The sequence below is a fragment of the Tasmannia lanceolata genome, unplaced genomic scaffold (genome assembly GCF_043159265.1).
Source record: "Tasmannia lanceolata isolate RefF3 unplaced genomic scaffold, GAP_Taslan_0.1 ptg000019l, whole genome shotgun sequence".
Classification (NCBI taxonomy): domain Eukaryota; kingdom Viridiplantae; phylum Streptophyta; class Magnoliopsida; order Canellales; family Winteraceae; genus Tasmannia; species Tasmannia lanceolata.
In genome coordinates this window covers 1894574-1911507 of record NW_027518696.1, presented here as the reverse complement: position 1 = coordinate 1911507, position 16934 = coordinate 1894574, and the positions used below count along the sequence as shown (strand labels likewise).

Here is a 16934-nt window from a genome sequence, read left to right as displayed (position 1 = left end):
GCCTTTTAATAGCAGAACCAAGGACTATAGAGCATTGGAACTTCCACTCCTTGAGAAAAGTGCTATGAGTCTGTCAGTCCGCCTCCCTTACTACCAACGAAAATACAAAAACGATACATCCAACTACTTTTAATTGTCAAGACCTCTTTCAGCCCCGGGAACCCCAGCTATCGATTTAGCTATAGATAGGGCCAAACCTAGGAGGCCTGGAATAGAACTTTAAGAGCCTCAACAAACTACTAAATTTGTTCTTAGCACCCGATTTGGAACCCAAGATAGTGCTCATTCTATTCATAATGAGATATTCTTGGGAACTTGACCCCCTGACTGGGAAGATTGAATCTTTGTACAGGGGCGCGAATGGCGAGATTCTTCTTGGCGAGTGGAGCATGCTTCCGCCTAAAGTGAGGGGTAGGTTTCTTGGGACTCAACAACAAACCCAAAAAGTCTTCATTCCTCTGTTCAGGTCTCATCATGTCTTTTTCAAGAATAGCTAACGGCTCAATCTCAGACCTCCCAGCAAGGAAATTTGAATTTGAATTTGAAATCCTCATGGGGCCCAACGGCTCACCAGGCAAGGAGGAACCCGATTCCTGGGTGACAGATTCAGGGATTTCCTTAGAGAGCTCAACCCCAATGTGATAGTACTGGTCAAAAATTGAGTTTTACAACAGAAATAGGGAAGAGCCATCTAGGGGCTAGAATCTTAGCCGAAACGAAAGCCATACAGTTCTGATGGTTGCCCTCCATCTTGGTTTCTACAACTTTACCAAAGAGGCCCCCTAACGCCTCCACCGTAGAAACAGCCCAGGCATGCAAAGGGATGCCATAAAAACGAACCCAGAGCGCCTCCTCTCCTTGAGTAAAGTCCTTTTTCCATGGTAAGAGGGAAAGGAGATGGTTGTCCAAGGCCGTAGATCTCTTATCAAGGATCTGTGAAGCCTGCGATTCTGAATCAAACATAAAAACTTTGATAGTAAAGAAGGGCATTGTAATGATGGGAGTTCCCAGGACACACTTGTGCCCAATTCCACAGTTCCTGTAAAGTCTCATTATGGCTTTTCTTTTTTTCCAATCAAACAAGATCTGAGGGAACCTGAGGGAACCTAATCGCACATCTACTTCCTTACCTGAAATAGATAAAATTGGAACCACTGAGTTTTTATTACGATAAATTGTGCCAGAGTCAGGCCAAAGGTTATTTTCATCATCCTTATCTTGCGCCCTGGAAGATCGAGGAATCCATTTTAATGATGATCTGGTCGAGTGACACCAGCGACAATCAACCGGCCATTTATAGTTTAGGTATTGACAAGGGGAGCAAAACCATGCCCCGAGTCTTTTATCTTGAACATGTTTGGGCCTCCCTAAGAAAACTCCTTCCCCACCCCTATGAAGCAGGGGGGAGGGAATCAATCTAGCCTGTGGACAGCTTCTGCATCTAAACCTCCATCCAAAGTTATGATAGCGACAAGCACGGCACTGCCAATCCTCCTCCCCTCCCCGCATTATATGGCTCAATCCTTATATCAATCTAATTAGCCCTTTTTTAAAACCTAGAAAGTGTAACTAAACCCCTCCTAGGTAAACAGGGATTGAACATCGGGATTGAACATCTGAGCTCCAGAAGAACAAAGCCTTGATCATTGAGCTAGAGGCTCAATTCCTTCTCTTTTTCTCGTAACTCTCTTTGTTATAATAACCCTTGAGGCTTTGACCCGCATGTTCACCCCTTACCCTTCATGGAGTAATATTTTTGAAATAGGATATAAGCATAATCGATTGAAAGAAACTTTCCTTTACTTTTTTTCTTCATCTTTGCTCGAGGATCTTCTCTTTCCTATGAGATGATGCATCATCTAAAGCTGATGACACTAATCGGAAGCATATCCTTTCAACTTTCAGGCCACTATTTCACCACACTCAATAAATCAAGAAATTCTTTGATTTGCAGCAGTCGAAAACCTTTCCACCACACTCAATAAATCAAGAAATTCTTTGATTTGCAGCTAGCAGTAGAAATTTGGAATCTCCACCTTTATATGAACATCAAGTCCACAATCTAGCGCTGAAAGTTTGTCTCTTCAGCAATATGTGATGGAATTCCTTCCTAAATCCATTGGCGAGCCAGAAATCTTGTCTACCACGATATACAGCTTCTAAACAACAATCAAAGGCTCAAAATTTCACGCTTATACAGGGTCATCATACAGAGAATGGTTATAGAAGGGGAATTCAGGTTCTTCCATACCCAAACTATCATCGTATGGATCTAGAATTCTCGCACATTCTAGCCATCATGTAATGTAATCCATGCAAGTTGTTGCCCAAGTACTTGCATCTCTCCTTTCTCTAAAAATCATGACCTAAAATGTCTCTCACAGCCAGTCTACCACATCCACAGGCAGCCATGCAGTTCACAAGAAATCACAATATTCAACATGTAATTGAAGGATTCAGATGATCTTTTGTTTTTTTGAATGGTAATGGAAAAGATTTCATTAAGGAAAATATACAAGGGAAAAAATTGCGACCAAGATGGTCGGTGCAAATATAGAGAATGCGAAGGGGAGAAAAAAAAAAGCTATGTATATAGGATTCAGATGATCTTAATGCCAAGATGATGCAGACCCGAAGGATGTAGCTTGGATTTCGAGCAGAAATGAAGTATAAATAAGAAAGGAAAAATAAATGAGAAAAGGTGATTACTCCAACTCATCCAGCAAAAAAAACTTCAAGTTCCAAAAAAGTAGCTGTGTATTTCAATATTCCAATCGATATTTTAGACCCAAGCACCAATATCTATAAATCAAATTAAAAAAAGGCACATCCACAGAATACCAATGCACAAAGAAAAATATTAGATATAGAAAGAAAAGAAAATAATTGCTAACAAATAGAAAAGGGACGTCAGTTTCCCCTCTTAACAGATGGCTGAAAAGATCAAAAGGTAGAAATGATAGGAATTGGAAGGGCAGCTCATGGCCTTTTCACTATTTTTCTCAGTCTCCCCGTGAGAAAGGCTCTCAAATTTCCAAATCTAGACAAGATTGTTCTCTTTTGCAAAAAAATAGGAAATAAAAAAATCTCAGTTTATTTTTTAGAATAAAAAAATATACCATTGAAAAAATTTAGATATCATATAGTATTCAAACATGCCCTAATTTCCAACTAAATTGATCAAAAATGTTTTTTATGACATGGGTTGGAATTCCCATTAATAGACAGTACTAAAAGCTCCCAAATTTGTCTATTTTATCATGATAGAATAATAGACAATATTGATTATCAAATTTATTGAAACGAATATACACCAAGTTCTAGCTACGATTTGGGTTCTTTGGAAGGAAAGGAAAGCGGAAGTCTAAAATAGGCTCTATTCGAGAGGAGCCTTTACTCTCCTAATAACAAGAACACAAAATTAACAATTGCCAGACGTTTTTTCCATTGATTGAGTAAGTGTTTTTAAATACATAGAGAGAACGTTCATATTGATAAGCTCTATCTTATTTTCGATAGACTCCAACTATCCACCTCATCAATTATTCCTACTAATTCTCTACCAAACCCAACGACCTAACCCAAGAGACATATCCTAATACACTACTACTCTATCCTAATACACTCGTATCAATCCACCCCCCTTGCAACAGCCTTGTCCTCCAGGCTCACATCTGGAAATTTGGGCATGAGCTTTATCTTGAACTTTGGCTTGCTGTCCGTATGAAGTGAGATCCGATGATCGTGTGAGCAATCAAGCAAGCTCTTCATTCCCAGATCCATCGCAGGTGCTTCACGAGTCATCTCTAATCGAACAGTTGAAGGAGAAATGCCTTTCATATCGGTGACCTTCTTACTTTGTATTGTGCAGCCCCTTTGTCGTGTCTTTTTTAAATGATTGGAACGTTGACACACGGATGGCCATTGGATAAGTTGAGAGGAACGATGAATTTTCCGGCGACAACCCTGTCGAAATTGGCAATGCTGATAAACGCCTTTCTTTCGTGGCTTTTTCTCCATTTCTTCTTTCTGATTCTTTTGTTTTTTTCTTTTTCTCTTCATGGAAGCCTTCTCGACATTACTACTGCTGCTCAAATAAATTTCTTCGTTCAATTTCTTCGGACATGGGGGTTCATCTAGCTTTAGGACGAATGCTGACGCCATTCAATCATAACTGGCACTTAATGAAACTAGAAGCCTTTTGATCTCTCGTATATTCTCCTCCCAATGATCCATTGTTCCTCTGAATGCCGCGGAATCGTGCTGCTCTGATACCAAGTTGTTATGTTCGTTTTTCCTTATTTAAGGGGATTTCTAGACGCCCTGCTTTCCTTTTCATAAAAGTGATAGCCCTCTCGATTTCATGGGTAAAATCTCTCCCATGTTTCAGATTTATTTCAACCTACAACCTATGGGAAGGTTGGAAATAAGTGTGCTGGAGTGTGGAAAATAAGCAAAAAATAGTTCAAGAGCAGGAGCCCCTTGCGCATGGCTCCCTAAAGCTTAATTTTGACGGTTCGAGCTTGGGCAATCCAGGTCCAACGGGAATTGGAGGGATCCTGCGAAATAATTTTGGGGAGGCGGACGTTACAGAGGCTGAGGTTCGCGCAGTTAATCAAGGTTAAAATTATTGGCAAGAGGTCAAGTGGACAATGTCGTAGTTGAAGGGGCTTCACTTAATGTTATAAGGTGGCTTCAACGTGTGCACAATCACACATGGAGATTTGACAGATTCTTTGATGAGATGTTTGATTGGCCGGGTTCTTCCCGGGAGTCCATCTCGTTCGTCGCTTGGCCAATAAGGTGGAGGATAGCCTTGCTAGAGAAGGGGATTCTAAAGAAGTGTTGACTTTGTTTGATTTTCTCCCTCCTTGATTTCCATTTTTCTTTTAGTCTTTTTCCTTCTGTTGTTTTCTATTATTCGGTTTTGTACTTGAGAATCTCGGTCCCTTTTTTTGTAATATATCTGGCATCATTCGGGAAAAAAAACTGCACCAAGTTCACATTTAAGAGTGAAGAGTTGCTCATGAAGTGAAACAAAAAGACCATCTGTACTGGAATTTGGAGCTACATATTCCCAAACCTAGTTATTGCTTTCCTCAATGCTGCTCCAATTGGTGCAATTGGATGGGGTCACCCAATACGGTCATTTTTGGTAGGTGATATTGTAGGTCGTAGTGGCCATGAGAGACAATGCAACATTTGAACTCTACAACATCCCAATGTATCCTCTATAAGACTCAATGACAACCCATGCAAACATAAGAAATTGTTTCATAAGAATCATGACAACTATGGCCACAGTCTACATCATTGAAAAGAACAGAACTAAGCAACCTTATAAAAATTACACACGCCATATGAAGTTATACGAAGATCCTAAAACTGTAACTATTCAACAACCAAAATTTCAAAAGCCCAAACAAAGCATACAACTCACCCATTGATAATGACAGTGAAGCAGAATTTTAAAGATTGGGGAACACCAATAACACTGAATATGTGAAACTGCCAATAAGGAAGACAAAAATTCACAGGAGAATATTTTAGAGGGCATGCTCAAGTAATACGACAAACTCTAAGAAGCAGAAACAAAGACATGAGGCAAGTATGTACACATATAAGTAATCTCCTTTCTTTCCATCAATTCTGCCAGTTATTTTTCCAAGTTATAAACGACAAGCGATCTAGTGATCTCATATCATATGGAAAAGATGAAAAAAGGCAGAAAAAAAAAAGAGTTATTCCCAGTGTTCCTTACCTATATCTAAAGTTAAACAAAGAAATTCAAACTGATTAAATACGGATCAAAGTTTACTAATGAACAAAACATCAAATACTTACTACCCTCGATTGAAGAAGAACCCCCCTTTTAAGTGCCAGATTTAAGCTCCTCCAAGGTCGACTTGATCTGCTCCTGTACCAATTCCAAGCGCTTGGAATACACCTCCAGCTCCAAAATCTGCTGCTTCTTCCACCTCTGATCCACCGCCTCAGAACTCGATAAATTAACAGAATTTCCCCCAAAATTCAAGGGCAACGGATTCAACGCCACCCCTCCTATCCCTCCAATCCCTGAATTGCAAGGTCCATTGATAGCACAATAAAGCAACTCCTTAAACAAGGGCGAAAGGCAACTTCTCACAGTATCCTCAATCACATTCGGAACAGACGAAGGCACAGCCGGAGGAGGAGGAGGAGGAGGAGGGAAATTCGAAAGATCTTCCTCCGCCACCTCAGCCGATCTCTTCCTAGAACGTTTTCTTGACCTAGAAACCTTCTTTTCAGAACTATTCGCATGATTAACATTAGGAGTATTAGTATTATTCTGCAAATTCCCTTCTTCTTCTTCGAATCCTCCCTCTTCCACTCCAGATCCAAGTCTAACACTCGTACCGCTCCAGATCTTGCGCGAGATCTCAAACGTGGTCTGATCGTGAGGGCTTTTGAAGGAAAAATCCTTCCCGGAGCTGATCCGGCTCACGACATTCCGATACTTCTTTTTCAGCCTCCGGAGCTTCTCCACCAACTGATTCTTGTTGAAATCTAGCTGTAAACGGTCCTTGATCTGATCATAAAACGGTCCTTTATCAAGATGAGAAGAAGAATTAGAAGGATCTCGTTGTGATATGTAGTCTAAAAACCCTTGCAAGAGACCGATCTCGTCCTCATCGGTCCAAAGACGCTGAAAAAGTCGTCGCGAATCGTCTACGGCCGGAGAAGGTTTTTCGACCGTTCTCAGACGTTTCCGATCCGGCGAAAAAGAGGATCCTCCGGCCGGCGTGGTGGCCGCCGGCAGCGGATCGGAGACGGATCCGTTCTGAGGCGGTGCGGATGCGGCTAGGGCGACGGCGACGGAAGGGGAGACGGAGGGTTTGGGATCGAGGGAAAGAGGGTTAGGGTTTTTAGGGTTTTCTTGAGAGGATGAAGAGGTAGATGGAGAATGAGAATTTAGGTCTTCTTCTTCTTCATCTTCTTCTACTCTTCCTGTGATTTCTTCATCTTCTTCTTCTTCTTCCTCTAATTCTTCGCTCTCGTCTTCGTCTTCTTCGTAGATGTTCGGATCATCTTCTCCGGCCATCTCTCTCTCTCTCTCTCTCTCTCTCTCTCTCTCTCTCTCTCGCTCGCTCGCTCGTTTTTTAGGAAGAGAACGGGAGATTGGGAGTTACTTTACGGCAATGAACACTGCGAGAGAAAAAAAAAAGGTTTGTGGGGACCCCATAGTTAGATGATCTAAACCATTCATTTGTTTGATATGCTGTACCTTAAAATCCATGTCCGTAGGATGATCCTATCTTCGATTTGCGGTTGTTTTTGGAACTTTCTAAGCGGTCCATTTGAAGTATAATTTTGGGGTACATATCTACGGTGCGGAGCAACAAATGAATGGTTTAGATCGTTTCAAATAGGTGGCCCCAGTGTGTTGTATAAAATATGCCTGTGAAAAGAATAGTGTGGGCCCACAGAGGACATAAGTGTGATCCGACCCTTTATTCGTTTGAGCTTTATAGGATTAGGGGAGATGAAATCACCAAAAATTGCTTATCCGATGATTTTGCCTCTGAATTTAAGTTATTTGATCCAAAAATCAAGGGCCCTCGTTGAACGATCCAGATATGTTTACATGCATGTGGGGCCAATAAAATGGGAAATCCTAAACTGACTCCAATATCAATATAGAGTCCTACCCAACTAAGAGTTTTATCGCGGAGATGATAAATTCGCACCCTATGTAGGATAATTCAGACCCTTGTAAATGCCGTTCTGCCATCTGTTAAAGGAGTGAATTCCGCAGGCAGTTTTCCACCCCTCTTGAGAGAATGAGAGTTGAGACTGGCATCAAACTCCTTTACCCTCACATAACCACACCACCTTATCCAAAGGGCATATGCTCACATGGTTCCTCTTCTCCACGCCCTCAACAATAGAAACCCAACCCAAAAAAAACCCAAACAGACCAAAATAGGAACTCAATGGCTACTGCATCTGCAAGACTCACCTTCTCTTTCCGACTCCACACCTCCAAAATCCAACCCCCACGCCCAAAACCCAAAACCCATCTCCCCCTTCCCCTCCACCACTCCATCAAAACCTCAATTTCACCCCTCCACAGACACCCAAAACGCAAATTCACCTCAGCCTCAATCGACGTAACCAAAGAAGACAAACCCATCTCAGAAAACTCCACCCCAAAAGAACCCATCTCACAAAACCCCCAATCATTTACCATTCCGGCCGATGATTCCCCACCGGAATCCGGCGAGACGAAATTCGACCCTCGTCGTCTTGAGGAACGATTCGCAGTTTTGAACACCGGAATCTACGAGTGCAGATCTTGTGGGCATCGGTACGACGAGTCGGCCGGAGATCCGGCGTACCCAATTCCGCCGGGGCTGGAATTTGGGAAATTGCCGGAGGATTGGCGGTGCCCTACGTGTGGGGCCGCGAAGTCGTTCTTCGTTAGCAAGAGTGTGGAGATTGCGGGGTTCGCGCAGAATCAGCAGTTTGGGCTCGGTGGCAACACCCTCACTTCAGGGCAGAAAGCAGTACTTATTTATGGTAGTCTTTTTTTCACCTTTCTGTTATTTCTCAGTGGCTATTTTTTGCAATAATTCGGAGAAAGGTGAGGTTTTGATGTTATTGTAGAAATGTTTCTTGTTATCATCATCTTTGAAATTGTTTTCATATGTGTAATAGAAGAATTCTGATAAAGTATGTAGCCTTTTTTATGTTCTTTTTTTTTCTTTCATATTGAATCAATTAGGAAGACAGGATGGGATTATGTTATATAAATATTTATAAGTTTTATCTTTATGAAAAATGTGGAGTAGTCGATTGATTTTGATTTATCAAATGGAAGTTAGGAGAAGAGGAGCTCAAAAATTGTCTCTTTCAATGTAAACTGATCATTTCTTTTTCCTCTTTCCTTGAATTAGAACAAAATAGAGAGGGTAAGTATATATTTTCATGGCATGACTGTTCAAGGTCCAATATGTATAAAATTACTATTGATTTTTTTTTTTTTTTGAAAGGTTATTTTACAAGTGAAATATGTAAATGCAATACTTGAGGCTAATGCAATCCCCGTTATGATAATTTGATGAGTGGCAATTCAAAATTGAGTTAAGTATCTAGATGATCGTGAGGATTAGGAAGAAATCCACATGGTGGCCCTCGCTTTTGTAGCCATCTTATGGTATTGAGTACACCCTCTCCAATGTTTGGCATTACGTTGGAGTCCTCTTTGATTTGATTCTGCTCCAAAAACCTTGCCTTCGGTTGCACTCTGCAATCCAGCAATCCAAAGGGAAAGATGGCATCACCTTTTGCCGCTGAAGCTCCCCCGCCTGGGTTGCATTTTGTGGTTGTTGTCAAAATTTTGGTTCTGTTTATACTTTTTTTTGAAATGGAAAGATAAAATTAGGATTGAATAAATATAGGGAAAAAGATTGTCGAGTTTCAATATGGATGAAACCTAACTGTCCATCTTCCCCAAATCCTTGTTTCAGGGAATACTTTCGACAAGATATGCATAGCAAATACTACAACGCCGATACACACAATCCCTGCGTTCAAATTTTGGTTCTGTTTATACTTGATATAACTTGTGGTCTTTATATATACTCTTGAGGTCTAAAACGAAACTAGGTAGTTCATGTATACACTCAATTGAAACTGCGGTTCATCTCTTTTAGTGGACTCTCCAGTGTATCTTTTACAGCATTACTTACTAATTCTCTTATCTCCCTATTACTGCACTCATCATTTCTTTGCATGCCAGAAAACCCTCAAGGCATTTCTCAAAGTTCTTTGTGCACAGGGTTACATATATTCATTGCACACACAGCCACATATACCCCACTGTGGCTCACTTACATGAATGAAAATTCTATTTTTTTCATGAAGAAGAGAAACAGTAAAAAAGATGACACTATGCCCATTCCTGACTCATGCCTGGGCAAGTCATCCTCCCGCCAAACATACCTCTTTTTTTGAATTATATCTATAGAAATACATGTTGCTTTGACAACTTTCTAGCTAGTATATTACGAAAGCTTCCTCCATTGGCTATAATTTTGGTTATACGGGATGAAAAATGGTAGAACGGAGAACATGATGGAAGGTAAGGCTCTTCTTATCGGTTTAAAATGGTTCGCGCAATATAGAGGGAGACTCCTCAAATGCTTTGGCATGGGCTCAGGCCTGAAACATTAATCATAGAGGGAAACTCCTCAAATTCTTTGGCATGGGCTGCAAGCAAGGCTCCGGGACCATGGGAATTGGCCAACATCATCTCATAGATCCTCGACCTTTGTTCATTCGTGTGCCCAAAGTTTAGCCAACAGGATGTTAGTGAAGGAGGCTGCCTTTTTCATCGGTGACGTCGAAAGAGGTGTCAGAATTGATGGGGAGATGCAAATACTTGGCGACACGTTCCTGGATGAAATTGTGCGTACTGCCGCTGTCGACCGAGACCTGAACAGCGAGGTGGTGTATGCGGCCGGCGAAGCGAAGAGTACGAGGCGACGATTGTCCGGCAAAAGCATGGAGGGAGATCTCGGGGAGGGGGTCAATGGGAGGATTAGGTGAGGGCACGGGCTCTGGTTGTTACAGGGGGTCGGATTGGTCATCAGTGAGGAGGATGTGGAATTGCGGCTTGCAACGGTGGCTGCTGGAAACATTTTCATCGCAATTAAAACACAGACCCTTTTCTCAGTGAGCTTGCATTTCATCGGGTGTAATGCAGCTGACAGAAATCGAGGAGTGGTGGCGTCAGTTGGGATAGGTGGGGCGGGGAGGAGGGGAGGCTGATGCTGGAACAGAGGTGGGCGGTAGGGAAAGCGGCGGTATTAAGTGAGCTTGTCTTCCTGGAGCTTGGCGAGTCCCATGCCTAGGAGAGTGTGGACGGTTGAAGAGCTTGTACCTCACTGTGAATCTTGGGTTTAAGGCCGGAGAAGTAACAACTTAGCATGAAACTGTCGGGAAGACCAGTGGTGCGATTTACAAGGGCTTCGAAGGTGGCAATGTAGGTGAGGACGGAGGTGGTCTGGGTGAGCTTGGATAAGGCTCCTTGGTTGTCGACGTACTGCGAAGGGCCGAAATGAGTCTCCAATGCAGCGACGAAGGCATCCCACGTCTTGAAATGGTGGTTATGGAAGCTCCATTAGAATGAAGCTAGGGCGGGGCCATCCATGTGAAATGACAAGACGGTGAGGCGTTGGTCGTCCAGCATTTGATTAGCTTTGAATATCCGGCTGAGAGGATCGAAACCGTTGGAGCGAGGAAAATCGAGTTTCAGGTGGCGAGGAGCTAGAGAGGAGGGGTTTTTTTTTTTTTAGTTGTGTGTGTGTTGGGGGGGGGGGGGGGGGGGGGGGGGGGTCCGGTTGTTTGAAAGGGGTGGTGTTAAGGCGGAGTTGTTCAAGTTTACCATTGAAGGAGGTGACGGTGAAGACAAGAGAGGATAGTTGTTCGGTGGTGATGGTGGCGAGCTGGGTGGTGACAGTTCCGTCGACAATGCGCAGGCGAGTACCTTCTGCCATTGGTGCGGGAGAAGGGTCCATGAAAGCACCAATGATATAGTGATGAGGGCGAGATTAGACAGACTTAAAATTAAAGTTAGCAACGTGATGAGTTGGAATAGATACACAAGTCTGCATACGTTTTCAGGCGCGAATATGAAAACTTGCAAGTTGAGAAATTCCAAGTTAACATAACGCCCTCTTTCTTTTGAGATGCAAACTTAGATGCTGATATTAGTAGTCGAGCTCTGTACTTTACTACCACACACCTCTGGCACAAAGTGCTCAATAATTTAAACTAAACAAATGCTGGTTGTAGAATTACCTTTGTCTAAATTCCAATTGTCCCCACCCTAGAATGAAACCATTGTGTGCAGGCGAACTTTCTAAACATGAAAATAAAGGAAATCACAATCGTAATGATCCGGATGACAACCAAAACTTCGACTTCTAAATTGACATTCAATAAGAAATTATTGTATTACTATCGAGTAAGATCAATTGTATTCATGACCATCAACTTAAAGCTTTTATTACCAAAGTAATAAGTTTACCATGAATTGGATCCCCAATTAGTAAATCAAATGGAATTCCACGGCAATTGGTGGACCATCTTCACGATAATGCCTCCCTAATTTCCATAGGCCCCCCAACCTCCAAGTAGTAACTTTAAATTGCAGAAAATAGACTACTGATATTGGCACTGCTATGATTTTACAATTAACTCATCTTTTATTATTTAAACAGTAAATTGCAGAAAATAGACTACTGATATTGGCACTGCTATGATTTTACAGTTGACTAATCTTTTATTATGTAAACAGCTTTGTTATTACAAGTCCCGAAAATCTGTCAGTTAGGGGTGCAACTTGGGTCGGCCTCAACTCGAACCCGACAGGTTTAACCCGATTTTGGCTCGGGTTGGGTTGGGAAAAGCCAACCCGATCCGAACCCGACCTCCGCCGTCTAATTTTATCCTGATTATCTAGGATTATACTTTTTTTCTTGTATTTTTCTATTTGGCCCTGGATGAACCCGAACCCAGCCAGACGCAACCCGATTTGGAGGCCAGGTTGGGTTAGGGTTGACCATCCTCAATCCGAGCCTCGGGTTGGGTTTGGTTGGGTTAGGGTTGATCTCGACCCGACCCGAGTTGTACCATTATTGTCAGTAGTTGATTAAAAAAATAAAATAGAAGTTCCATTTGTGCAATTATTAATATTAAAAACATGGTAATGCCAATATCAGTACCCATATCCGCACTTCTTATTCATAGTTTCAAATTTCGGTAAACCAAAACTTTAGGCCGAAATCCTATGAAACAGTAAAAAAACATTATTTTTAATTCATACCAAATTTCGGCTGAAAATATTAAATTATTAAAAATTTTGAGATTTTTGGGTAGAAATCCTTAAATTTCGACAGAAATTCCGGCCGGAAAAAGTAACTTTTCGGGTATCCCCTATTTGGATTTCGGGGTTGAAGGGCAGTTATCCGTCATCCCAATAAAAAATTAAGAAATAAAAAATAATTTAATGAAGATAAGCAGGAAAGTATAATACCAAGCTCAAACAAACAAAGATAAATAACTTGATCGACTGCAATGGTTTCCATCTAATAACGTGAACAACAAAACTAAATCTCAAAGGGATCTCCATATTCAAAATAAATAGCAAAAATGATAAAGAAGAGATGATAGAAATTTATATCCTCAAGGCTCTGTTTCTTTCGATGTAAAAATGGACATAAGATTTGTTTTATGTTGTAAAAATGGACATAAAACAAATTTTTAGTCCATTTTTACGTCTAAAGAAACGGAGCCTAATTGCAAATTTGCAACGTGAGACACAGCTATGTTTAAACCGATCAGTGACCTGCAGCATCCACCTTGCATCGGCCTCGGTATCTCTTATATGCTGAAGCTCAGTTTCTCTATGTGCCCGCTTTAAATCCTCCCAAACTTGTTCAAACCATTCGGCCCTTTTTCCCTACAAGAATGGTAAGGGTAATGTCTTTTGCTTCGGTCGTGGTTGATTTAAATACGAAAGAAGAAGGGAGAGGAAGAGGAGAAGAAGAGGATGAGAAACAATTTAAAAAAAAAGAAAAAAAGGAAGGAGAGATTGTGTTTAGACGTGGAAAGAGGTGTAAAATGGTGTGAGGTATTTATAGAGAATACTTGTACGAATAGATAAGCCGTAGAGAGACGTCACTTGGTGGGAGAGAAAGGGGATCATGAGCAGTTGCTGAAAACGAGGAAAACAAGACTAAATAGTTAGTTTATTTTTCACTAGTTTTTAGGAATTTGAAAGTCATGTGATTACGCTTCTAGGCGCTAATTTCGGCAAGAATGAGAAGCCTTACTGAACACTATTTCTTACTATTTCAATCGATGATAACAAACAATTTTTGGGTTCCACATGCACCCTTGATCTGGACCATTGATCTTTTTTTTATGGGTAGGCCATCGGCCAAAATTCGCTCCCTAAAATAACGTAAAATTTTAAGTTTTAGCCCTAAAATCTCTTCCTCAATTCCTCCAATCTCTACCCAAAATCATTCCCTCTCACCCTGAATCTCTCCCATCTCTCCGTAAACTGCCTATATCTCCTTCCTACCCCCATTAGTTCCAGTTAGGACGTTTCTAATAATACTCCTAAATGTTAAAGCCAATTCTATATTCTCCCAACCATGTAAAGCCTCATGGAGAGCTTGATGGGTTTTTATGTTTTTGAAACAAAAAAGCAAGAACAGATGATGGGCCTTGGGGCTGATGGGCTGCTGAGATCCCATATCCGACCACGCAGACGCAGTTGTGGCTCGGAACCTATCGTACAACATGTCAAGGGACCTTCCGCTTAGAATAACGTCCATCTAAATAAGCCATCTTCCCCTTAAGGTCCTATTTGGATTGCAAGAAAACCATTTCTGATCGAATTTTTTGGGCAGTGATATTTTCCCCCCTCTGACGGATATCCCCCCCCCCCCCCCTCTCTCGACAGATATTGCTAGGATATACAAAGGGGTGGAGGAGCTACCGTTAACTCCAAAAGGCTTAAAAGTTAACGATTTGTGTGTGTGTGTGTGTGGTGGTGGGGAGGGGGGGATATCCATTAGAAGGGGGGGATGTCATTGCCCAATATTTATTTTTGGGAAGATTTTTTCTATCCAGGATTTAGAGGGAAATGATATGATTATAGTTAATTTTAAAGGGAGAAATTATATGGTGGACGACCATGCATGCACTGGAGCCCAAAATTACAATGGGTCCTCATTGTTTGGGTGATCTAAACCATTCCTTTGTAGGGCCCTAATGTAGATAAGGTGTGCCCAGAAAATCTTCTCCATAGGATGATGATCTTCACCCTCCAATTAAATTCTCATTTAAAGGGATATCATATTAAATTGAAGGCCCTTCTAGGAAAAAAATTGAAAAAGGTTGGTTCAAGTCGGTTTTTTCATGTGTAAACAAACTACGAAGTTTTAGGCGCCGTTTGTATATGCGGATTTTAGAATCTTGGATTTCCTCAAAATTGTAGACGGGAGACAAGAGAAGAAAGAGGCCAGCCGTCATTTTCTGATTTCTTGCCCTTCTTTCCAACAGCAAGGATGGGGTGCTTTTAAATGCCTATATAATCATAATCAGACCCTATTAGTATTAGACATGCCATTCAAAAGAGAGAGACACACACACACAGAGAATGTACAACCATGGTGTAACAATTGTAGATTGAAGAAAATATATTATAACTTTTTCTCATTCAACATGTAAAGCATAGGAATGCCAATTGTAGACCATCCCATTTCTCAAGATATGATTAATGATAGTTTACGGTGATGATGTTCCTAATGATGAATCCGTTATAAGCATGAATTTTGTCATAGTGATGAATATGTCCCAATGATGAGTCCAGAAAGTTTCAGCCCTCTCAGAACAAGTTGATTGATCGACTTTTGTAGATGCAAAAGTAGAAGAATTCGCAATACTTTGTGGCCTATAAATACCCCTAAACTCAGTTCATGTTTGTCCGAACCAGATTGCAAATGCAGCCCAAAGCTTCCTAATTTGAGATCGTTGAGATCAAGTCTGGAAACCAACAAAACAGCCCAGAGCTAGGCAGTTTTTAAGCTATTACCCAAATGTAAGATTGTAGATTCATGATGAAATCATACAAATCGAAACGTATGATCATAAGATCTGAGAAAAATAGTAAGAATGAAGTTTTTTAGTTCACATCAGAAATTGAGCTCTTTCTCTCCACTTTTTGTGCCTATGAAAAGGTTCTTAGCCAATGAGTTCGGGGAGAAGAGTTTCCACTCAAAAATTATCCAAAAAAGAGGCAAGTTCCCTCACTTTGAGAGTTAGGGAGTTTGAATTCTCGCTGGAGATGACCGGAATCTGACTGAAAGTCCAACCGAAAAAATTTTAGAGGAGAAGTTGGGCTAATAAAGGATTTCCCAACATCCTCCGACAAATTTTATGATTAGATTATCAGAAATCGCCTGAGGGGCCGGAGCGGCACCACTCAGATCGTCGGAGTTCGCCGAATTTCTTTTTTTCACGTATTCCTCCTTTTCTCTTTATATTTCAATTTTCTTTGATTTCTTAGAGAGAGATTGATGGGGGAAAGCCATGAGAGTTAGGGTTTCATACTTTAAATCTCAAGCCTTCCCCCAATCCAACTAGGTTTAGATCTAGGAATTCCAATTTCTTAGATTAGATTAGATGTTTTTCTTTCAAATTACATTGGGTTCTCATGAGAGATCATGAGAATTATGGAGATTATTCCATAGTTCCCATGGATCTTTAAGGTATTTTCAATGGATTTTGAATATCTAAAGAGATCCAGTGAGTAAATCTGTTGGTAAATGGTTTTTAATAATCCCCCATTATGTTTAGGATCTTTGAAATTTCAGAAAACGTTGCAAATTCCTTAAGAAATACAAAATGTACTATGCATATTCAAAAGGTGGTTCAAGATTGGGTCCCTCCGGCTCCTGGCTTCTTAAAACTTAATTTTGATGGGTCTGGGAAACCCTGTTCCTGCCAAAATTGGAGGTGTCCATAGAAATGATTTAGGGGAGGTTATTTGGGCTTTTGCGGGTCCTATTGACATAGCCGATGCTAGTAAGGCTGAGGTGCATGCTTTGCACCGAGGCATTAACTTGCTAGATAAAGAAGGCATGAATAAAGTTGTGGTGGATGGGGATGCCCTAAATGTTGTTCGGTGGGTGTCGCGCTCCCATTATCACCTGTGTAGATTTGATCGTTTCTTTGATGAAATTCAAGACTGAACTGGTTCCTTAGCTATCACCTTTCACCATATCAGAAGATCTGCAAATGGTGTAGCTGGCAGTTTAGCAAGCAAGGAGGTGGATAAGGAATTGTTAGAAATTTATGATTCCTTGCCTATTTGA

General features: G+C 41.1%; 2 protein-coding genes and 1 non-coding gene across 3 annotated transcripts; 1 reads left to right on the top strand and 2 right to left on the bottom strand.

Annotated features, from left to right (window-relative positions):
- Nucleotides 1-5613: 5613 nt before the first annotated feature.
- Nucleotides 5614-7147, bottom strand: LOC143852597 (putative transcription factor At3g04930). Its single transcript, XM_077362051.1, has one exon. It carries the CDS (start codon nt 7079-7081, stop codon nt 5873-5875), a length of 1209 nt encoding a protein of 402 aa, XP_077218166.1. The 5' UTR covers nt 7082-7147; the 3' UTR covers nt 5614-5872.
- Nucleotides 7148-7766: 619 nt separating this feature from the next.
- On the top strand, nt 7767-8869 carry LOC143853390 (Rubredoxin-like superfamily protein). Its single transcript, XM_077363146.1, has one exon. It carries the CDS (start codon nt 7974-7976, stop codon nt 8610-8612), a length of 639 nt encoding a protein of 212 aa, XP_077219261.1. The 5' UTR covers nt 7767-7973; the 3' UTR covers nt 8613-8869.
- Nucleotides 8870-9432: 563 nt separating this feature from the next.
- LOC143853568 (small nucleolar RNA snoR135) lies at nt 9433-9573 on the bottom strand. The gene has a single exon (XR_013237185.1). It is a non-coding gene; the product is annotated as a small nucleolar RNA snoR135 (small nucleolar RNA).
- Nucleotides 9574-16934: the final 7361 nt, after the last annotated feature.

Coding starts and splice junctions, on each gene's coding strand:
- LOC143852597 (XM_077362051.1), bottom strand. CDS start 7,081: ATGGCCGGAGAAGATGATCCGAACATCTACGAAGAAGACGAAGACGAG.
- LOC143853390 (XM_077363146.1), top strand. CDS start 7,974: ATGGCTACTGCATCTGCAAGACTCACCTTCTCTTTCCGACTCCACACC.